A 24,017-nucleotide genomic window follows, 5' to 3' on the forward strand; every position below is an offset into this window, starting at 1 on the left:
CCTAAACTTGATGAAATATACTTTAAAAATGAGACTTTGTAACTCTCAGCTGCTAGTTACTTTTTTTGTTGTTGTCCTCAAAGGAACTTGTTTTCCTCATAATGAATTGTTAGCCACCAGCCACTTCTCATATCTCTACATCATAGCATACAGAAGAGGAGGAGGATAAGATTACAGATTAAGTAATATCTGAAGCACTAAAATTCAAGCAGAACTGCAAAAAACACAAGAGGGCAGGACAGGAGATAACTGGGAGCCACTTTTACTGCCTGACAACAGAAACTAACACAATAAAAAACCTCTGCAATTCATAAGTTACACAAAACTGCAAAACATTATGCTGCTCTAACTAATCAGGAATTTTCTGATACCTTTTCTTTAATCTAGAAATTTCAGTTAATTTTTATTCTACTTCTCCATTTTATTATTGTAGACTGGGTAAATTCACATTTGTACAAAGGGCACAAAATACCTGCATGACTCAATGTCAATTAACTTTTTCACAAATTATTTACAAAGATTGTAAGAGTTCTTCTCTCCCCAGTTTCCGTGTCAATTTATGTAATCCCCACTGTTTGAAGCCCACTACTGTCAGGCTTTCCTGGCATAGCCATGGTTGTGAGGAAACTCAACACCACCCGCCCTTGCTGTGAGGAGGTCTTATCTGTACATGCTGTGTGGATCAGCTTCCTGAAACCATCAGCCTCTGGCAAAACAAACGCTACCTTCCAGGCCTCTCTGCAGGCATCGCTTTCTGTGTGCCTGGTCAGTGGTAGGCTCACACTCCAACCCCTGAGTCCGCCAAGCTTCCCTCTGGAGTTCTCAGCCTCTATCCCACTCACAGAACTCTTATTTCCACTATTTCCAAAGAAATAATACAGATTAGATTATAAAATTCAATTGAGAATCACAAGTTTACTTAACACACAGCACTTTATATGCAGATTCAAGTGATGGAGAGGCCTGTCTACACTTGAAATGCTACAAAAGTACAGCTGCAGTGCCATTATAGTGCTTCAGTGTAGACACGCCCTACAGAAACAGAAGGAGTTCTCCCATTGATGTAGTTAATCCACTTCCCCAAAACGCAGCAGCTAGGTTGACAGGAGAATTCTTCTGTTGACCAAACACTGTCTACGCTGGAGGTTAGGTCAGCTTAACCACATTGCTCAGGGGTATGGATTTTTCCAGGGCCAACTTTGCTTTTGAATGTAGACTTGGCCTCAGAGTAAGAATATTGGAAACAGTTGCATATAAATCAAAACATTAACATGATTTCTAGAGCCTAAATGTAACTCACAAGGCATTCCTACAAGAGTGTTTTTTCAACCTGTGATCTGCGGACCCCTGGGGGTCAGCAGACTATGCCTAAGATTTCCAAAGGGGTCTGCACCTCCATTTGAAAATGTTTAGGGGTCCACAAATGAAAAAAGGTATCTTATCCCATGTCCTTCTCCCCAGTGTTTCCAACCAGTTTGGCTGAAATCCCTTCTCCTAAAATCAAGCCTGCTGGCAACTTGTCCTGAGACTGAAGGAATTCCTGAGAGCTCATCTGTACCCCAGATATAGTTTCAAAAGTTCATTGCCTTACACCTAAACAGGCTAACTCCTGTTGTCTTTGTTTTTCTTGCCACTCCTAGTATCTACTGTAAACCATAAAATACTAAATTTTGCACGTGACCAGCCAGGGTGAGATAAGTGGCTCTTTCTCCCCCGCCTGACAGGAATATGTGGATTACATTTTGGTGACCCTGTCTTAACTGTCTGTCCAGAGAACACAATCTTTAGTATATACACACAACTCTCCACTCATTTTCCATACATACATCTCTCAATGATTATGATGATCACTGTGACACAGGCTTTCATTAGAAACCTTACATGACATTGTTTGGTGGACTAGTTATACAGATATTAGACCCAGGGGATTCTTATAACCCTTATGCACCCCTTATGCCCTCCACCAGTAGGCATCAGGAGGTCCTTGGGTCACAGCCACTATATATAAAAATCCTGCATATCATTCTCCAACTACAAACTGCTCATACTCGGCCATTTACTTCACATCACACCACAAGCAGCTTCCCTAGGATAAATCACTTTCATTGACATATATACACACACACACAAAAACCACACCTACTCAGTTCTTCTTCCCTACCATGCACACCAACACATACCCATTAAACTTCCAAAATATTGACATTTACCTGTATTTATTCCGATCCAGACTACTGTTTTTTTATTGTATTACAGTAGTACCTTCTGGGCCACTGTGCTAAGGGCCATACCACTTAGTAGTGAAGAGACTGTTCCTGCCCTGAAACACTTACAGGCTTGACAAGGTGAAAAGATGAATGAAACAGACAGGTGGAGGAAGATGTGGGAGGACAAGATAACAGAAACTATGAAAAATAGTAAGTGACGTGTACAAGGAATTGACGTTCTCTCATCTAGTCACCAGGGAGTTCATTCAGTCAAACTCGCACTCCCCTTTCACAACACTTTAACACCAATGCCCACATAGAGATTATCCTGCCATTCTGTATGATCTTGAATTTATGGGACAGGTTCTCTGTTCACATAAATCAGATAGGGGACAAGTGGGGGAGCTGAGAGCCACTACACCAAATTGTAAATTCTGTATATGATGGAAACTATTTCAAGCCAGGGAGTGTGGCAGCACCCACAGCACTGCTAGTTCCAACATCTATGAAATCAGGAGAACTGTTGAACTTTAATAGTTTCATTGGTATAAAACTGTAAGTGACAGGAGACTCAGGTATATGGGCTCCATATCGACTACCATGTTTAGCTTGTCTATACACGTTAAATGACAAATCCTTTCTCCAATTTGTTATAGGGGATTAGGGCTTGAGTGGCAAATCACTTGCAAACCACCACAGTACTGAACAGAATTTCAGAGACTCTTAAAATGCAGAAATCAGAGAGCTGATAAGAAGAGGCAGAACTGGTAGCTTCTTAAAAAAAATTAACATTATGGCTCCATGTCGCTAGCCTTCTGCCTCTTCACCTGAGGATTCCTTCAGGCTTAAAACAGTCTTCGGTATAATTTTTTTTTAATGAACTGTTTAAATGAAGGATTGGATGGTTCAGATAATTAATAGTGGAACAGAGGTCTTTGTGCCATTAGGTAACTGGTTTAAAAACTGCCTGGGTCAAAAGTCATTGATTTTTTTACCAGCTGAAATTATCCCTCAGAAACTACATGAGTCTATATGACTGCAGGATTTCTTGCACCTTCCTCTGAAGTATCTGCTGCTGGCCACTGTCAGAGACGGGATACTAGTGTAGATGGAGCCATGAATTTGATCCAATATGGCAAATTTCTATAATCTGTCCATTTCCTAAAGGACTGCTGTCTATTTTATTCAAACTACCATCCAAAGTGGCTCTGAATTCCAGGAGGACTGTTAAAAACAACTTAAGGGTTTCTAATTAGCAGCCATAGACTGAAAGGTCTGATTATGTACACTGGACTCCTCCCATCCCTATAGTGATCCAGGTTGAGGCACCTCCAGGCAGGGCACCGAGGGGAAGTTTGTATTGCTGTCTGTGGTGAATGCTACCTTAATTCACTCTCAAATATTTTAAAAGGAGAAGAAATACAATCACCCTGTTCAATATTGACTGTGCCAGGCTTTACATGACAAAGGGCATGATTCTACTGCCATTTTTCACCTTCCCTGAATATGGCTGGGCTGCTGAGATTCAATCCTCTAGCTCTGAGGGGCCCCGGTTCAATCTGTGGTGTGAGCCAAGATGGCAGCCAGCATTAGTGGTCTCATGTCTGGGATTCATGCTGCTGTGAACCTCAAATGATGAGGACAAGATTAAATACTACTTCTGGACTGAGAAATGTAGTACACCAGTCACATTGCATTATGTCCCATTCTGTGCCCGATCCACAGAAGATGTGAAAGTTGTAACAGATGCACATCCTCAGTGAATGAGGCACAGAAGAGGACATGTAACAGAGTGACCAGTGGGTTACACTTGTTAACCTTTCATGAATGTAGCTGGGCCTAATTTTCCAGTGATATTCTAAAAATCATGCGTCTGACGAAGTGGATATTCACCCACGAAAGCTCATGCTCCAATACACCTGTTAGTCTTTAAGGTGCCACAGGACTCATTGTTGCTTTTTACAGATCCAGACTAACATGGCTACTCCTCTGATTCTAAAAATCAAATGACAAAGAGGACTTGTTTGCTCCAATCTAGTTAATGAAAAGCTATTTTTTACTCTTTTACCCTTCTTTGTAATGTATATTTGCTTTTAGGAAAATGTGAAATTTTAATTGAACAACAAACTAATTATTTGACTCTTTCCTCACCTCTTGAACTGAGCCTCTCACTTGTTCATGCCTTGGTGATGCATGCCATCTCTGTCTTCGCATTGTAAAGGAGTGTGCAGATATCATGCAATGGCAAAATGGAAATGAAGGGCCTGATTTTGCCTGGCTATAGCACAGCTGCGCAGGAGAATAAGCTCCCTCATTCCTCTAGGCAGCCTTGCTGTACCTCACTTCCAGGCATGATGGATGGAGAGTGGGCTGTGCATGGCATCTGCAAGACAGTGGAGCGTGGGCAAGAGGAGCCTTGATTCTGGCTTTCTAATGTGCTGGCCAAAGCATCTGAGATTCCAGATACTGCATACATTACTCTTCCCCTGGAGCAAGGGGTGCAGGAGAGGGAGAGGAGAGGAAACAGAGAAGAGACTGTGATTCTCTGAGACACAATTTCTTCCCTGGAATTCTCCTTTCCCTTTGTTTCATGCCCCAGGTAATAGACATTATTAATAACCACTATTCCTTGTATACTCAGTCTTGTGGAAATCAGGGTAGCTCTGTTTGACTCCAGTGGAGGTACATTGGTTTACACCAGCTGAGGATCAAGCCTGTTCTTAATGTATTTAGAGAGTACAGTAAATTCCTTTTCATTCACAGCCTATGTCTCTTATGTAGTGTACTTTCTGATGTCATCCTTTAATACAATCAATAGCAGCTATGCCCAGGAGACAGAGGGGGACCATTAGTTGATGTTGATGCATTAGCTGATCACATTTGATGGACAAGGATAAAAGACTGCTTATTGTAAAAACAGATGTGAGTTTAGTTTCCTGAATGTAAATTCCTGGTAGATATCAGTCAATTTGCTAACCACTGAAGAACTTGCTTTAGTTTTGTATGACTGGCAGTCTCTACTCAGGACAGGCCCGGGAGTGGAATAGCAGGTACAGTATAGAACAGGAGTCAGCAACCTATCAGAAATGGTGTACTGAGTCTTCATTTATTCACTCTAATTTAAGGTTTTGCGTGCTAGTAATACATTTTAATGTTTTTAGAAGGTCTCTTTCTTTAAGTCTATAATATATAACTAAACTAATGTTGTATGTAAAATAAATAAGGTTTTTAAAATGTTTAAGAAGCTTCATTTAAAATTAAATTAAAATGCAGAGCCCCCTGGACTGGTGGCCAGGACATGGGCAGTGTGACTGCCACTGAAAATCAGCTCACATGCCGTAGCAGCTTATGGCTAAGTGAGAAGAAGCTTACACACAGTTTTCTATCAACCTGTCAATAGTAGAAACATTTAATTCACCTAAATATTTTTAATGGAAAACAAAACTTAGCCAAAAGCAGGATTTTAAACTGGTCTTAAAATGTCAGTAAAGCAGAGCATCCAGTAACGGAATACAACTTCCATAAGCATTGTGTTCGGGGGAAATATCTCTGACGCTAAGGTCATCAAATCAAATGATGAAGGTTAATGACTCCTTTACAAAGCATATGTATCACATGTAATACTAGTAGACATATTGACTTACTCTTCTTAAATTAAAAAATTACCTGAAGAAAGCATATACTGAGATTCACAAACACAACCCTCCAAATCAGTTTTTTCCGCTTTTCTGAATAAGTAGTTTGTTCCTCAGATATACTTTTCCTAGAATTGTTACACAAACCTACTCCAGCACACGTTCATACTCGACTAAGTAAAACACCACTAGTCGGCTTTTTCAAACTTTATCAGAACTTGATAGATAAAAAATGCACACGGCAATGAAAACTCTTATAAAGTGGAACAAATGCACAATCCTATAATTAGCATGTACTGAGATGCTCATGCAACCAGGTGTGATATAGACTAGAGATATCCATGACACACCAGACCGGTCACAATTAATCAAAACAGAGCCTGTTAGACTACAGCTAATCACTTTCAGCTCAATCAAAGGTCATTGCTTTTGCTACAATTAGATAGCATTAGTCTTACACACATAACACCAAGATGACAAAGCATGAAAACTTCATCAGTAGCAACAATTTCCAATTAGCAAGACCAATACTAAATATTACAAATTAAAATCCTCATTTAAAAGTGTCAGTGAACCAACACTGTCAAGAAATTAACTCAGTACCTAGCGCTCTATAAATAAATCAAGAAGCCTCATACACTTCCCTTGTCTCTCTTGCTTTTCCTCTATGGCTGGGGTCACCCTAGCACCTTGTCAGGGAAAAGTATTAGGACATGAGATGTGTTTTCCCTTTCCTGCCTTATATTTGACACCAGTGCCTTCCTGCTGCAACCCTTGTTTGCTGGTGTGATTGCAGGTTTCCCTGGTTGATGGGTTAACCAATTGGCTATACTCTTAGCTGAATACTGTAAGTCGAAAGAAGGGTAGCAGGCACTATAGGTGGCAGGCTGTTGTAGCAAGTTGGTTTACCATGGCATGAGCAGTTGTCTCATTTGATGGACTATGCAAACAGGATCCAAACCAAGGTAAGCTGGCAGGGTAGACATGTATTTAAAATGTTTCCTAGCTCTAATTACCCCTGGGAGATTGTGTAGGAAAACTTTTCTAGTGGAAGCATAAAGGTGTGTGGTCATGTAGAGAGGGAAAATTCTGCAAGTCTACATAGGAAAGTTGTCCCTTATATTACCAACAGCTGACTTGTGGTCAGAGAATAAGTCACGAGCGGTGTTCATCTAGAGTGCTAGGAACCCCACATCTATCACAGAGTAGGAGGAGACCCAATTCATTTTCATTTGTGACAGCCACATCTCCCAAAGTAAAAGACTAAATCTCAAGCCCATTAGTGCACTAACCTAGCCTCTCGGAAGCTGAAGAATAACAAATGAATGATAAATCTCTGAAGTTTCTATGTCTGAGATCTAGTCCTGCTTTGTAACTGGAATGGATTTTCAGACTTTTCGCAGCCACTAGCACAAATCAATAGATCACCTGATGGAGCTCTGCAATGGCCTCAGTGCTCTGGCAGTCATCCTCTTCTTCCAGATCATGCAGTGTCTGTCTCTGCTTCTCTAACATTTCATGGCAGGCCTAAGATTAACAGAAATAAAATAGGAAAGAAACCTTATGAAAATATATCTTTTTTAAATAGCTGAAGCCATTGTCAGCGTGAAAGCTACTGACTGACAAATAAATCGAGGGTGCTTTTTTGGTAGCATCTGGCATCTAAGCTAGTAAAAGCTAGTAGGGAAATAACTCAGCATACTGTCCTAGCTGAGTGGTTGGAGAAATCACAGATATGACCGAAATAATACTGGCTATGTACTCACAAAGGGGCATTCTTAAGATCACCCAGGCAACCTTAATTTGTGCATTTCCTAAGTCCCAAGTGCTTTACAACCATAACATTATTTTAACAATTTTTATATGGAATAATATCCATAGTGCAGGAAAAGGGTTAATGATAATTAGCATCTTACATTGTTTGTTTGCCTGCATACAGATAAAGCACTTTGCTGTAAAAGTTATGGCCCAATCCTGAACCTACTGAAGTCAATGGGAGACAGATCTCTTAATTGGACTGCATTATATGATACATGCCTCTTTTGGGGCAGCTTTTCCCCCCAGCTCTGGGTCCCTCGGCACTGGATTGACAGACAGTACTCTGGAGGACAGGCACCATCAGCCAGGAGCCCTAGGGTCCTGATCCCTTCTCCAGTCCTCTTCCCCCCAGGGAGCAGAGAGAGGCCAGAGAAGTGGGGAGCTGCCCAAGAGCTAATAGGAGACTTCAGATGGAGGTAGGTTGTGGAGGGAGTGGAGAATGGAGCCAATACCATTTTCATAAGAGCAGATGATGAAGCAGAGCTGGCTATGAGCTACTGCACTTTCTGATCTTCCTCTGTGTTCCTCTTGCGAACATGGTGTCAGCTCCGCTTTCTTATCCCTCCCTGCTGTACACTGGGCAGGTCCCCCTTTCTCTGATCCCTAGGGGGTGGAGTGGCGACAAAAGATTAAGGGGTTCAAAGCTGGAGCAGGAGGTGCAGCTGAGAGTCCCTGGTCCTACAGAGGGCAGGGACATGCAGTAGCAAGGTAGGGAGGGCCCAGCCAGCAGTGACTGTGGGGGAGGCAGGGGCAGCACTGCAGGGGTGTGTGTGTGGGGGGGGGGGGGCTGCAGTAATTAAATTTTGGGGTCCAAATGGCCAAGATGTGAAATACCTGGGTTTAAGGGTGTTCTCACTGTGTGAATCAAATGAACTATCTTCACAATCTGCAATAGCCCTCTTCTTCCTGCCCCTCCCCCAGCCACATAGCAAAGCTGGTTTATTTGATTCACTCAGCAAGAACCTCCTGAAAACTAGGGACTAGGTTTTATACCTAAATATCTTTATGATCTGCAAATCATGGTGCAACATAAAACAAAACCCAGGGCAGCACATATTTCAATCATATGTCACTTGTTGGCCAGTCTAGAGGCGGGAGAGGGATGAGGGAGCTCTTTCACTCACTTAATTAGGAGCAGCCAACCTCTAAGGATTTCTGAGATCACATGAACTATGTAACCATAGTTGGAGCATGGAAGGCAGCAGCCAGGGCAAGGGTGCTGCTCCATGACTAGGGCTCCTAGGCACTACTGCAATATAAATAGTAACACTACACAGCATGACAGTGGGGTTAAAGAGAATACTGGGCCAAGGATATTAGGGCAAACAGCTATTCTTGCCAAAATGCAAACCAACCTTCCCCTCTCAAGATACCATGGCAACTTTACTGTCTGCACAGAGTACATAAGAGAATCTGGTTCTATATTGTAATTCATACATCCCTTGGGGCAGAGCTCAGCTGGTCATGTAACCTTAACTTTGGCGTTTCCTAACCCGAGTGCTTAACTGCAACCTTCACATTTTGTGCCCTAGTTTTTGCTGAAACAGAGTGTATCACTCCAAATGCAGTGCTATACCAGCAGTTGGAAATGTACCTAAAAGGGACTCTATCTTTAAGAAAGGGAAAAAAAAAGTGATCCGGGCAACTACAGGCCTGATAGTTTGACATCTGTAGTATGCAAGGTCTTGGAAATTTTTCTGAAAGAGAAAGTAGTTAAGAACATTGAGATCAATGGTAATTGGGACAAAATACAACATGGTTTTACAAAAGGTAGATCGTGCCAAACTAACTTGATCTCCTTCTTTGAGAAAGTAACAGATTTTTTAGACAAAGTAAACACAGTGGATCTAATTTACCTCTATTTCAGTAAAGCATTTGATATGGTTCCACATGGGGATTAATTAACTAAATTGGAAAAGATGGGAATCAATATGGAAATTGAAAGGTGGATAAGGACCTGGTGAACTGTCAGGCTGGAGGGAGGTTACTAGTGGAGTTCCTCAGGGATCAGTTTTGGGACTAATCTTATTTAATCTTTTTATTACTGACCTTGGCACAAAAAGTGGGAATGTGCTAATAAAGTTTGCGGATGACACGAAACTGGGAGGTATTGCCAATACAGAGAAGGACCGGGATATCATACAGGAAGATCTGGATGACCTTGTAAACTGGAGTAATAGTAACAGGATGAAATTTAATAGTGAAAAGTGCAAGGTCATGCATTTAGGGATTAATAACAAGAATTACTGTTATAAGATGGGGACGCATCAGTTGGAAGTAACAGAGGAGGAGAAGGACCTCGGAGTATTGGTTGATCACAGGATGACTATGAGCCACCAATGTGATATAGCCGTGAAAAAATATAATGTGGTCTTGGGATGCATCAGGTGAGGTATTTCCAGTAGAGATAAAGAGGTGTTAGTATCATTATACAAGGCACTGGTGAGACCTCATCTGGAATATCGTGTGCAGTTCTCGTCTCTCATGTTTAAGCAGGATGAATTCAAACTGAAACAGGTACAGAGAAGGGCTACTAGGATGATCCGAGGAATGGAAAACCTGTCTTATGAAAGGAGACTCAAAGAGCTTGGCTTATTTAGCCTAACCAAAAGAAGGCTGAGGGGAGAGATGATTGCCCTCTGTAAATATATCAGAGGAATAAATACCAGGCAGGGGGAAGAATTATTTAAGCTCAGTACCAATGTGGACACAAGAACAAATGGATATAAACTGATCATCAGGAAGTTTAGACTTAAAATTAGATGAAGTTTTCTAACCATCAGAGGAATGAAGTTCTGGAACAGCCTTCCAAGTGTAGTAGAGAGGGCAAAAGACATATTTGGCTTCAAGACTAATCTTGATAAGTTTATGGAGGAGATGGTATAATGGAATAGCCTAATTTTGGCCATAATTGGTCTTTGACTGTTAGCGGTAAATATGCCCAATGGCTTTGTGATGGGATGTTAGATAGGATGGGATCTGAGTTACTAGAGAGAATTCTTTCCAGGGTGTCTGGCTGGTGAGTCTTTCCCACATGCTCAGGGTTTAGCTGATCCCCATAATTGGGGTTGGAAAAGAATTTTCCTCCAGGGCAGATTGGCAGAGGCCCTGGGGGGTTTCGCCTTCCTCTGCAGAGTGGGGCATGGGTCATTTGCTTGAAGATTCTCTGCATCTTGAAGTCTTTAAACCAAGATTTGAGGACTTCAACGGCTCAGAGACAGGTTTGATAGGGGAGTGGGTGGTTGAGATTCTGTGGCCTGCATTGTGCAGGAGGTCAGACTAGATGATCATAGTGGTCCCTTCTGACCTTAAAGTCTATGATTCTATGATACAAGGACTCAAACTTGCCATATCTAGGTCATTGTTTTGCATCAAACACAGGCCAGTACTGACTGAAAATCCTTACTATCAGACTTGTGTTCAGAGGCCTACATGAATTTCATAACTTTCCTTTCCTATGTGCCCATTGCAAAATCTATCATCTTAATTGGCACCTGCTTACAATTTCAGTAGAAAAGTCAGGGCCTGAGTATGCTGCTACCTTGCCAGTACCTATTCTCTGAAGAAAGAAAAATAATAGAAGGCAGGGAAGTAGCAGCAACTGGTTGTCAGAACACTGGGCTCATGTCAAGGAGTCAGTCAAGTTTCTCCACCTGCTGAGGTACCCATGGTCAGATTTAGAACTTCTTAAGGTTGCTGCAAGGGGGTGCAAATTCCACCCCATTCCTGCACCTGTGGTGATGAATTATGCCCAACCACTGTAGGCATTAGATCTTGTGAGTTTGGCAGAACTTGATATTTATTGTTTTTATAATTTTGATAAATAATAATCATGTTTGTTTTTAAGCATTTTAAAATTTGTACCTATTTAACTGTTCAGCTGCACCCAATTATGGGTTTTACGTATTTATTTTAAATGATTTAAATGTTCATAGTTTGGGGAAATGATGGGGGTGTTCCAGACAATGTGGGAGTATATTATTTAATTACATGGATGCTGCAATTCAAAAAATTGAAGCTTTATAAGGGTTAAAACACAAATTGTCAACATTCCATGTCAAAATATACACAGTAAATATCCTTAAATCAAACTCTACGTTCTCAAGCAGCATTTTTCTTATCTGTAAACTTCATTTTGTCAGTTTGTGTGTGTACGGTGAAATTGACATTTACTGAGATTTACTGAAAAAAATCAAATCCTTCCAAGCCTACATATATTAAACTTAAAGTGAAGGCATACATTTAAAAAAAATCAGGAATAATCATAATTCTGGCTGGCTCGTTCAGAAGATTGGTAATGTAGTAGTGAGGGCCTGCTTACATTATAGACCAGATTTTTAAAGGTATTTAGGTGACTAAAGATGCTGATAGGTGCCTAATGGGATTTTCTAAAGCACCTAAGTAGGTTAGGTGTTTAACTCTTGAATCTAATGGGAATTAGGCACCTAATCTGCTTAGGTACTTTTGAAAATCACTTAGCATCTATTTGCATTGTTAGGTTCCTAAATACCTTTAAAAATCTGAGAGACAAGATTGGTGAGGTAATATCTTTTATTGGACCAACTTCTGTTGCTGAAGGACACAAACTTTCAGGCTTAGAAAGAGTTCTTCATGGCTGGGAAAGGTATTCAGAGTGTCACAGCTAAAAACAAAGTGGAACAGACTGCTTATCATAAGTAAGGCTAAGATACTGTCACACATATTTTTAGTAAAAGTCACAGACAGGTCACAAGCAATAAAAAAAAATTCACAGAAGCCCATGATCTATCCGTGACTTTTACTAAAAATATGCATGACAAAATGGGGAACTGCAGGGTGCCCACACCACCAGTGGCTCCAAGCTCAGGGCACCCCAGCCACCTGCAGTGGCTCTGGCTTAGAGCTCCAGGGCACCTCCACCAGCTGCAGTGCTCCGTGCTCCAAGGCACCTCTGCCACCCACCGGGCTGGGAGCTGAGGGGCACCCCTGCAGTCTGGCAGCTGCAGGGCACCCATGGTGCCCTCAGCGGCAGGGAGCTCCCAGGGGCTCCGCTGCCTGCGGTGGCTGGGAGCTAATGGGCACCCCTACTACCCTTTGCAGCAGGGAGCTCAGGCCCCGCAGTTCCCAGCCATCAGGATGGCAGGGACCCAACAGCTCCCATGTGCCGAGGTCTCAACTCACGGAGATCTCTGGAAGCCACGGATTCTGTGACTTCCCTGACCTCTATGACAAAGCAGTAGCCATCATCATAAGGAATTAACATGATGCAAGAGACCATTCAAGGTGATGTGGGCAGTTAACACCTCTGCAATTGTAGGACAAAGGAGGGTTAGTGAGTTATAGATTGTTGTAGTGAGCCATAAATCCAGTGTCTTTATTGAGTCTAGGATTTTATTGTCTAATGAAGTTATGAATGTCAAGTTTCAGGCTTCTCTTTCAAAGGTGTTGGTTGTGCAGGTTTCCTCTGAAGATGAGGACTGAGAAGTCAGATATTCAGTGATTGTTTTGTGAACTGTTTGCCCACGAGGGATAGGGTGTTTGCCTTTTATCATTTTCCTGTGTTAGTTCATTTGAGAGCATAGTGATCGCTTGGCTTCACCCCATAGTTATGGGGGCATTTAGTGCACTGGATAAGTTACCCCACCACATGTTGTGATATGCATATGTAGGACCCACGGATTTTGAAAGGTGTGTTATGGGCGGTGTTGATCATTGTAGCAGTGGAGATATGTCTGCAGGTTTTGCATCTGTTATAGCGGAGTTTGGTGCTGCTTTGAGTTGATGAGTCCTGGTCTATGGCTAGCTTGTTTCTAATGATGAGCTTGTAGGGGAGGGGGTTGTTTGTCTGAAATCCAGAAAATGGGGTTTAGAAAAGAGCAGGGGTTGTAATTGTTACATGATACCCTGTATGGGCTCTAGTGAGGGGCAGTAGGTGATAATTAGGGGGGTGTGGTCTGAGGCTTTTTATTCCCTACTGAAGCAGGTTCTCTTGGGGTATTTGGGTGGCTCGTTCCTGATGTGATCCACTTTTCAGATGGAGTGTCCTTGTTTGGTGAAAGCAGTTTTAAGTGTGTTAAGGTGTGTGTATCCCAGAATTTCTCTTTGGAGAATATTCTGCGGTATCTAAGTGCATCTAACACCATCTATTATAAAGAACTCAAAGAAGACCTCACAGCACAATTAACCCAATAATTTAAGGATATCCTCAAAACCTTCCCCAAACAACTACAAGAGAAACTCTACCACCTCATCCCTTAGGATCCCACCCCAGGGACCTTCAATGTGCTCCCCAAGATACATAAACAAGAGAACCCAGGCAAACACATCCTATCTGGCTACTGTACTCTTTCTGAAGAAACATCAGGACTCACAGAAACCTCACCAAACAAAGGCCGATTTTCCTCCAGGACAAACTGACTTCTTTCAGAAACTCCACAACATTAGCAACCTCCCTTGCCATCATGGATGCCAACTCCCTATAAACCAATGTCCTTCACAATGATGTCATCGCTATCTACCTCAAACATCTACAAGACAATGGACAACTTTCAGCTATGCACCCCAAACACCTCACCAAACTGATCCATTTCATCCTTACCTATAACCATTTTGCATTTAACAACAAACACTTTCTCCAAACCATAGAACAGCCATGGGTACTAGGATGGTTCCCCAAAATGCCAACCACTTCATGAGCTACTTTGAGGAAGTATTTCTGGACAAATGCACCACAAAACTGAGATACATCAATAGTATTTTCATCCTCTGGACAGATGACCTAAACTTCCTCATAGATTTCCACCACAACTTAATAAATCAACACTCATCCATCAAACTCTCTCTAGAACACTCCCACACCAGTATCAACTGAACACCACAATCAGTTTTAACAATGGAACTGTACAGACAACTCTATACAAGAAACCCCTGGATCTCCACACTTACCTTCACAGATCCAGCAACCACCCCAAACACACAAAGAAATCTTATCTACAGCAAGGCACTCCTCTTGTTTAAAAATTTGTTCCATGTTATATTTAGTTGTGACCCTCTTCCCCACACCTGAAGAAGAGTTGTGTGTAAGCTTGGAAACATGACTCTTTCACCAGCAGAAGTTGGTCCAATAAAAAATATATATTACCTTGCCTTCCTTCCTCTCTAATATCCTGGGATCAACATGGCTACAACATCACTGTAAACAACAATTTAAAAAAAAATGGCTATAAGTCCCAAAGAGGCCTTAGTGTATATAACAAAAATGGCCTAAGACTTTTGCCTCTCAGTTACTGGCTGAAATTCAGCCCATTAGCAAAGGACTGAAAGGCATCAGTACAGTACAGTATAGCTGAAAACTGGCCTACACAATGTAAACTGGTGATTTATGTACCTATTTTAAAGCAGGCAGGTGTCAACAAAAAAGTCTTTAGCAAAGAAGAAAGGATTAAAGCAGCATAGTCTGAATTACTGTCTCACTCCAAAAAAGATAATCACTCCAGAACTGGGTTGAGAAAGATCAGTGGGTCATTGAAGAGATGTTTAGTCTACTAGCCTGTATACAAAGCTGTTCTGTGAACTGATAATTTCATTTTTTAGTATTTTCAGTCTGTTCACCTTTTGTGGACATTATATGGAATGTAAAAAGAAGCACAAATCTCAGGTAGTGCTGATGATAGCAGCTCACATACTTAGTCATAGTATCATTACAGTCAAAAGACAGAAGACAGATGAGCAGACAGAAGAATTCATATGAAACTGGAACATAGCTTCCTGCAAAGAGCTCAAACCCCAACTAATGTTAAACCAGAGAAGTTACTAGTTAATTTTCAAGACATGCTGTAGATAGAGCAGCATATGCACTACATGGATTTACTTGGAGGTTTAAGATTCCAGGCAAGGTTCTTGGTTTTTTTTACAGAAGTACTGACTTCGGACTTATCACAGGCCACAGGACTTCCCTGAATCAATTCTTGCTTCAAATCCAATAGCTGTGGTTGTATTAAAGCATATCTTTTAGGAAAACCTCCAATCTGTATTTAAAAATGTCCACTGATGGAGAATCCACCACGTCTGTTGAGTTGTTCTGCTGGTTAATTACCCTCGCTGTTAAAAATTTGCATCTTATTTCTAGTCTGAATTTGTCTAGCTTCAACTTCTAGCAAATGGATCTTATACCTTAGTCTGCTAGAGTGAAGAGCCCTTTATTAAATTTCAATCCCCGTGTAGGTACCTATAGACTGTAATCAAGTCACCTCTTAACCTTCTGTTTGATAAACTAAATAGATTGTTTCATAAGTTTCTCACTATAGGGCAGGGGTCGGCAGAAGTGGTGTGCCGAGTCTTCATTTATTCACTCTAATTTAAGGTTTCGCGTGCCGGTAATACATTTTAATGGTTTTTAGAAGGTCTCTCTCTATAAGTCTATATTATATAACTAAACTAATGTTGTATTGTAAAATGAACAAGGTTTTCAAAATGTTTAAGAAGCTTCATTTAAAATAAAATTAAAACATTGATCTTACACCGCTGGCCCGCTCAACCCGCTGCTGGTCTGAGGTTCTGTTCACTTAGGCTGGCAGTGGGCTGAGTGGGGCCTGCGGGTGGTACAGGGCTCAGGTAGGGGTCTGGGGTGTGTGTGTGTGTGGGGGTGCATGGCTCAGGGCAGAGGGCTGGGTGTGGGTATGTGTGTGGGGGGTCAGGGCAGAGGACTGGGTGACTGCCCCCACCAGAACCTCCAACCCCCGACTCCTTGTCCCGACTACCTCCTCCTGGGACCCTATCCCCTATCTAAGCCTCTCTGCCCCTTGTCCCCTGACTGCCCCCCTAGGACCCTTCTGCCTACCTGTCCCCTGACTGCCCCAACCCTTATCCACATCCCCGCACCAAGACAGAATCCCCTGGATTCCCATGCCTATCTAACCGCCCCCTGCCCCGACAGGACCCCCAGAACTCTGGATCTATACAACGACCCCCTGCTCCCTACCTGCCCTAACCCCTCTCGACACCCCTGCCTCCTGACATCCCCCCCCAGAACTCCCAACTCATCCAACCCCCTCAGCTCCTTGTCCCCTGACCACCCCCTCCAGAGACCCCCCCACCTGACTGCCTCCCAAGACCCTCCTTGCTCCCTGTCCCCTGACTGCTCTGACCACTATCCACCCCCACCCCCTAACAGACTCCGGGACTTCCATGCCCCATCCAACCCCCCCGATCCCTGACTGCCCCCTCCAGAGACCCCCATCCCTAATCACTCCCCCCAGGATCCCACCCCCCGCATCCAACCCCCCCGCTCCCTGTCCCCTGACTGCCTCCACCCTGGTCCCGTACCCCTTACCATGAGGCTCCCAGCTCATCCGGAGCCCTGCCACCCTGCACGCAGCCCTGCTCCGCCCCGCCCCTCAAAGCGCTGCGCGCAGGGCAGCAGGGCTCTGGATGAGCGGGGAGCATCTTTCCCTCCCCATGAGCCAAATGCTGCCCCATGGGAGCACATAGCCCCGGCCCCTAGAGCACTGCACGCGCGGCGGCAGGGCTCCAGGGGAAGGCAGGGCAGGGGCCGGCGGCTTGCTGCGCTCGGCCCGGTGCTCCAGCCTGGGAGCGCGGACCCTGTGGCTTGCCGTGTCAGCAGGATTTTTAATGGCACGCTGGAGTCCAGGCAGGCCCCGCCTGCCATTAATAATTGGCTCACGTGTCATCTTTGGCACGCGTGCCATAGGTTGCTGACCCCTGCTATAGGGCATGTTTTCCAATCCTTTAATCATTCCCATGGCTCTCCTTTCAACCCTTTCCAATTTTTCAACATCCTTCTTGAAGTGTGGACACAAACTTAGAGGGAAATAAACATTCACCATCTGTGTGACAGCTTAGGCAGATCTGAACTTGAAACCATTTGAACACAAAGCATGAAAATTTCTACTAAGCTACTGCATAGCATTAACAATAATCCATTATTTGGTTGTTGATAAAGTCATACCCACGGAAGGGGGTTCATTTGTTCTTCCACAGAGCATTCGGACTTTATCTTAGAGCAGCGGAGAGAGTTACCTGCTCACAAGGACCCAATTTACTATGGGGGCAGAAGGGTGAGAGCATCTCATAGCTCAGTTATATTTCATGGAGGAATTTCTTAACAACTTAAAAAATCAAAGTTTTATATCCTGTGTTGCAATACAAAAGCTGAAAAAAATGGCAAACAGCTATAATTCCCTCCCATCCTGCAATAAATGTATCATTGATTGCAAATGTTACTATGCAATTTATTGGTTAGATGTCCAAGTTATTTATAAGACTATGGTATGTAAAAATGAATGCATTTTCTTTCCATATCTGAATTGTCTTGCCTTTAAGAAATTTTGTATCAAGACTTTCTTCTGTAATTTCAGTTAATATGCTTTGAGTATCTATCAAGAGGTCCATTAAACAGGAGTACAAACAAACATTAAAGTGTCCAGTGGATAGCAAACTGCATAATAAAATTAACTGTTTATATTTGATCAAAACAAAGCGCCTAAAAGAGATAAAATGCCACTTCAGAGTACACATTTGTCTTAAATGGCTGGAAGCCTGCTCCTACACTGATTTTTTTTTCTTATGCATTATGGAGAGTGTTCTTTTACCAAACTTCATCAAGGAAGCATTGCAGACGAAGTATATTATCTAACTTACACAATGTAATTACAAAGCTTGGATTGCAATAAGAAGTTGTAGCATTGAGATAGATAAATGTCTATTAGGGATGGTCTAGACAGTATTTGGTCCTGCCATGAGGGCAGGGGACTGGACTCGATGACCTCTCGAGGTCCCTTCCAGTCCTAGAGTCTATGAGTCTATGAGATGAGCAAAATTTGTCAGCTTGTAATAGGAAAAAAGTTTTCTCTAACCATCTAGCTGAGTTTTTACATTTTAAACTGTTTATTAAAATTCATGGAACTATCTAATATTGTGAAGAGGTACCTTAGTAAGCAGACCTGCTGCCCCTAAATCATTTCTTTCCCTAATAGTTGAGGATGAATTTTAAAATAACGTAAGTCTATAGTTTTCAGCAATTACAGAAGTCCTGTCACTTTCAGCATTTAGGGTTTCATCATTCTGATAACATCACTGTTAACTATGCCAGTTTTGCTGTAAGATTACATAATTATTGATCAAAATGCCATGTCTTAAACCAAAGTATCCCTGCACAACCACTAACATTAATACAAAGCAACGTCCCCTGACAAGTGCTGTGTTGCCAAAATTATTAACAGGGGACCCCCCCTCAATTATTCCCTCATGTGACATTATTCACCCCTACTTCACAAACTTCCAGCATAGATTTTATGGCCAAAAGGCACCATTAGATCATCTACTCTGATTTCCTGGATAACACAGGCCACAGAATTTCACTTAGTTACCCTTCTGGGACAAAAAAACATGTGAGGCACTAAAACATATCTTCCAGAAAGGCATCTCATATTCACTGAATCTAGTGGTGAACTGACTATTACTTAGGGAATAGATTCTTGAGAATGGCAGCTCTTTCCTGACTGGTGTCAGTCTGCCCTAGATGGTCAGAGGGGGGGCAAGAAGAGGAGTGTTTTGGGGCAGGCCTACCTATCCCCAACTCTGCCCTGTAGACACATCAAATGAGGACACAAGCTGACAGTTCTGGTGGACTGAGAGCACTTCATAGAACGTTACAATGGTCCTAAAACAAACCATATAGTCAATATAAATCTTTACACAGTCACCTTCAGAAACTCATCAAGTTCCCCTATTTTCTGAGTTTTACTGAGTAGATCCCCTTGTTCATCCTTGTGAGCTTGTTTGATCTCTCTTATCTTCCTTGTACGACATGCCAGGAGTTTCACTATTAGGTCTTTACCTTGTTGGACACATTCTGGAATATAAAACGTAAATGATTAGATGTTACAAAGCTATAATTTTGGGAAACTAAGTGTGTGAACTTTCATTTCTGGTTCAAAAATGGTTACATCAAAAAAAAAAAAAGCCTGCATTCAAGTTTGATTTTTATTTCTGGAATAAATATATTCTATTGTAGGAGCAGCAGCACTGTCCAGTGCATAGGGCACCAGACCGGCTGCTAGGACTTCAGGGTTCTATTCCTGGCTGTGCCTCTGACTTGCTGCATGATCTTGGACAAGTCACTTACGCCAAAGCTTTCAGTATCCACTGATATTATTTTATTTTATTTTTATTTTTTTAGTGTGTGGGGGTTGCCAGCTTGAGACATTTGAGGCCTAACTTTCAGACACCCAATGGCTCCAGATGAGTTTTCCCTGCAGATCCAGACGTCTGCTATCCAAACCTCTCTCACCTCTGTCTTTTCATCTGGTATTCACCTAACCTCCTCAAAAAAACACTAACCTTTTTTTCCTATAGATACCTCAGTAACTCACTACTTCCCCAAGTAAACTGTGCAGCTAAAGATGAATACAGAAAATGAATGTTACATTGTGGCAGCTATTCTGCCACCATATCAAGGTGTTTTAATTATGGCCTGGTCTACACTATGCATTTAAACCGATTTTAGTAGCGTTAAACCGATTTAACCCTGCACCCGTCCACACGAGGCCCTTTATATTGATATAAAGGGCTCTTAAAACCAGTTTCTGTACTCCTCCCCGACGAGAGGAGTAGCGCTGAAATCAGTATTCCCATGTTGAATTAGGGTTAGTGTGGCCGCAAATCGATGGTATTGGCCTCCGGGCGGTATCCCACAGTGCACCACTGTGACTGCTCTGGAAAGCAATCTGAACTCGGATGCACTGGCCAGGTAGACAGGAAAAGCCCCACGAACTTTTGAATTTCATTAACTGTTTGGGCAGCGTGGAGCGCTCACCAGCACAGGTGACCACTCAGAGCTCATCAGCACAGGTAACAATGCAGTCTCCTGAGACTCGAAAAAGAGCTCCAGCATGGATTGCATGGGAGTTACTGGATCTGATTGCTATATGGGGAGAGGATTCCGTGCTAAGAGAACTCCGTTCCAAAAGACGAAATGAAAAAACATTTGAAAAAATTTCCAAGGACATGATGGAGAAAGGCCACACCAGGGACTCAGTGTAGTGCCATGTGAAAGTTAAGGAGCTCAGACAAGCCTACCAGAAAACCAAAGAAGCAAATGGAAGGTCCGGGGCAGGGCTGAAAACATGCCGCTTCTACGCTGAGCTGCATGCAATTCTAGGGGGGTCCACCACCACTACCCCACCCATCCGTGGATTCCGAGGTGGGAGTGGTAATCTCTCATGGCTGAGGATTCTGTGGACGGGGAAGATGAGGAGGAGGAAGAGGAGGATGAGCTTGCAGAGAGCACACAGCACTCCGTTCTCCCCAACAGCCAGGAGCATTTTCTCACCCAGACGGAATTACCCTCCCAGCCCTCCCAAGCTGCTAGCCCAGACAATGAAGCCATGGCAGTGACCTCTGGTGAGTGTACCTTTGTAAATATAAAACATGGTTTAAAAGCAAGCGTTTTTTAATGATTAATTTGCCCTGAGGACTTGGGATGCATTCGCTGCCAGTACAGTTATTGGAAAAATCTGTTAACATGTCTGGGGATGGTGCGAAAACCCTCCAGGAACATCTCCATGAAGCTCTCCTGGAGGTACTCCAAAAGCCTTTGCAGAAAGTTTCTGGGCAGGGCAGCCTTATTCCATCCTCCATGGTAGGACACTTGACCACGCCATGCATATAGCAAGTAATCTGGTATGACAAAGCCTAGCTGCGTATGGTCCCGGTGATTGCTGGCATTAAGCAACATCCATTCTTTATCTTGCTGTGTTATCCTTAGGAGAGTGATTTCGTTCATGGTAACCTGGTTGAAATTCAGGAATTTAATTAAGGAGACAGAGATGGCCATTCCTACTGGGCTGTTCGCCTGTTGCTTAAAAGAAATTCTTCCTTGCAGGTAGCCAAGCGGGAGGGGAGGGTTAGAGCTGAACTTTTTCGCGTTTGGCTAGCAGGGATCTTCCCTGCTACTAGCCACGCGGTTGGGGGGGGGGGTGTTTAGCAGTGATCTTCCATGATACCTGCCATGTGGTGGGGGGAGGGGTAAAGCGATCATCCCAGAGAATTGTATGGGGGGTGGTTTCTGCTGCTGCATGTTAACAGGAAAGAAGCAGCACTGAATGGGATTTGCTTGGTATTTGGGAAAGAAGGACACTGTGTATATGAAGGCTGCAGAAGCCGAAAGATAATGGCTTACCATGGACGCACGCAAACTGAATTCTGCTGCCTGGAGCTATGTCTGTGAGATCTCTAACACAAGAGCCGCAGGCACTCAATATTAAGATGCAAAATGCGATCCTGTAGTGAAATCACATGTGCTATGTAAGGTGAATAGTGTTGTTCACTGTGAAAGAGTATAAGCATTGTTCTGTAAAATATATCTTTTTAAATACTTCTCTCCCTTTTTTCCCCTCCCTCATGCAGCTGCAAATTTTTCAAGCCTCCCTACTCCATCCCGAAGGCTATCTCGGATAAGGCGGCAGGAAAAAAAAGACGTGAGACAAAATGTTCTCGGAAATCATGGCAGTGACCCGCAATGAAAGAGCTCATCTGAATGAGTGAAGGACGTGGTATCAAATTACAGGAAAGATGCCAGTGAACGTGAGGACAGGAGGGACGCTCGAGTTGAGAGGTGGCAGCAGGAAGATCAGAGGTGTAGGCAGGAAGATCAGCGGTGGTGGGATGCAACGCTGGGGCTGCTGCGTGATCAAACTGACATCCTCCGACGTCTAGTGGAGCTTCAGGAACAGGAGCAGGATCACAGAGTGCCACTGCAGCCCCTGTGTAACCACCCTCACCGTGTTCTATACCCTCCTCACTCAGATGTGTAAGAATGCATGGGGGGAGGCTCTGTGCACCCGCCCACTCCACCCCCGTGGACAGCCCGACCAAAAGGCTGTTATTACTTTGAAAATTTTTAGTGGCCTTTTCCTTCCCTCCTATCCTCCTCCCAAACCACACCCGGGCTACCTTGTCAGTTCTCTCCCTCTTTTTATAATGCCTTAATAAAGAATACATGATTTTTAAATGATAGTGAATTTATTTGCTTAAGCAAGCTGTAATCGAAGGGGGAGGGTGGGTTGCTTACAGGGAATGAGTCAATCGGGGGGCGGGGGGGTTCATCAAGGGGAAACAAACACAGCAGTCACACCGTACCCTGGCCCGTGATGAAACTCGTTTTCTAAGCTTCTCTGATGTGCACCGTTTCCTGGTGTGCTCTTCTAATCACCCTGGTGTCTGGCTGCGCGAAATCAGCTGCCAGGTGATTTGCCTCAGCCTCCCACCCTGTCATAAAGGTCTCCCCCTTACTCTCACAGAGATTGTGGAGCACACAGCAAGCAGGAATAACAATGGGGACATTGGTTTGGCTGAGGTCTGAGCAAGTCAGTAATGTGTGCCAGCGCGCCTTTAAACGGCCAAATGCACATTCTACCACCATTCTGCACTTGCTCAGCCTGTAGTTGAACAACTCCTGACTACTGTCCAGGCTGCCTGCGTATGGCTTCATGAGCCATGGCATCAAGGGGTAGGCTGGGTCCCCCAGGATAACTACAGGCATTTCAACATCCCCAACTGTTATTTTCTGGTCTGGGAAGTAATTCCCTTGCTGCAGCCGTTTAAACAGAGTAGTGTTCCTGAAGACGCGAGCGTCATGAATCCTTCCTGGCCATCCCACGTGGATGTTGGTGAAAGGTTCCTTGTGATCCACCAGTGCTTGCAGCACCACTGAAAAGTACCCCTTGCGGTTTATGTACTGGGCGCCCTGGTGCTCCGGTGCCAGCATAGGGATATGGGTTCCATCTATAGCCCCCCCACAGTTAGGGAATCCCATTGCAGCAAAGCCATCCACTATGACCTGCACGTTTCCCAGAGTCACAACCTTTCGTAGCAGCAGCTTAATGATTGCTTTGGCTACTTGCATCACAGCAGCCCCCACAGTAGATTTTCACACTCCAAATTGATTCCCGACTGACCGGTAGCTGTCTGGTGTTGCAAGCTTCCAGAGGGCTATTGCCACTCGCTTCTCAACTGTGAGAGCTGCTCTCATCTTGGTATTCTGGCGTTTCAGGGCAGGGGAAAGCAAGTCACAAAGTTCCATGAAAATGCCCTTACGCATGCGAAAGTTTTGCAGCCACTGCGAATTGTCCCAAACCTGCAAAACTATGTGGTCCCACCAGTCTGTGCTTGTTTTCCGGGCCCAAAATCGGCGTTTAATGGCTAGAACCTGCCCCATTACCAGCAGGATCTCCAAAGCGCAGTGGCCCGCGGTTTGAAAGAATTCTGTGTCCATGTCCTCATCACTCTCGTCGCCGCACTGCCATAGCCGCCGCCTCCTCACCTGGCTTTGCAGGTCCTGGTTCAGCATAGACTGCAT

At 43.6% G+C, this 24,017-nt stretch overlaps 1 protein-coding gene across 1 annotated transcript in view; it reads right to left on the bottom strand.

Annotated features, from left to right (window-relative positions):
* Nucleotides 1-24,017, bottom strand: part of EVC (EvC ciliary complex subunit 1) — a 101,451-nt gene that overhangs the window by 40,449 nt on the left and 36,985 nt on the right. The window contains exons 10-11 of the mRNA XM_030563462.1: nucleotides 19,363-19,511; nucleotides 7,271-7,369 (exon numbers count right to left, since the gene is read on the bottom strand). Of these exons, the coding sequence (XP_030419322.1) occupies nucleotides 7,271-7,369; nucleotides 19,363-19,511 (248 nt within the window). The remainder of the gene's footprint in view (nucleotides 1-7,270; nucleotides 7,370-19,362; nucleotides 19,512-24,017) is intronic.

The sequence above is a fragment of the Gopherus evgoodei genome, chromosome 5 (genome assembly GCF_007399415.2).
Source record: "Gopherus evgoodei ecotype Sinaloan lineage chromosome 5, rGopEvg1_v1.p, whole genome shotgun sequence".
Classification (NCBI taxonomy): Eukaryota; Metazoa; Chordata; order Testudines; family Testudinidae; genus Gopherus; species Gopherus evgoodei.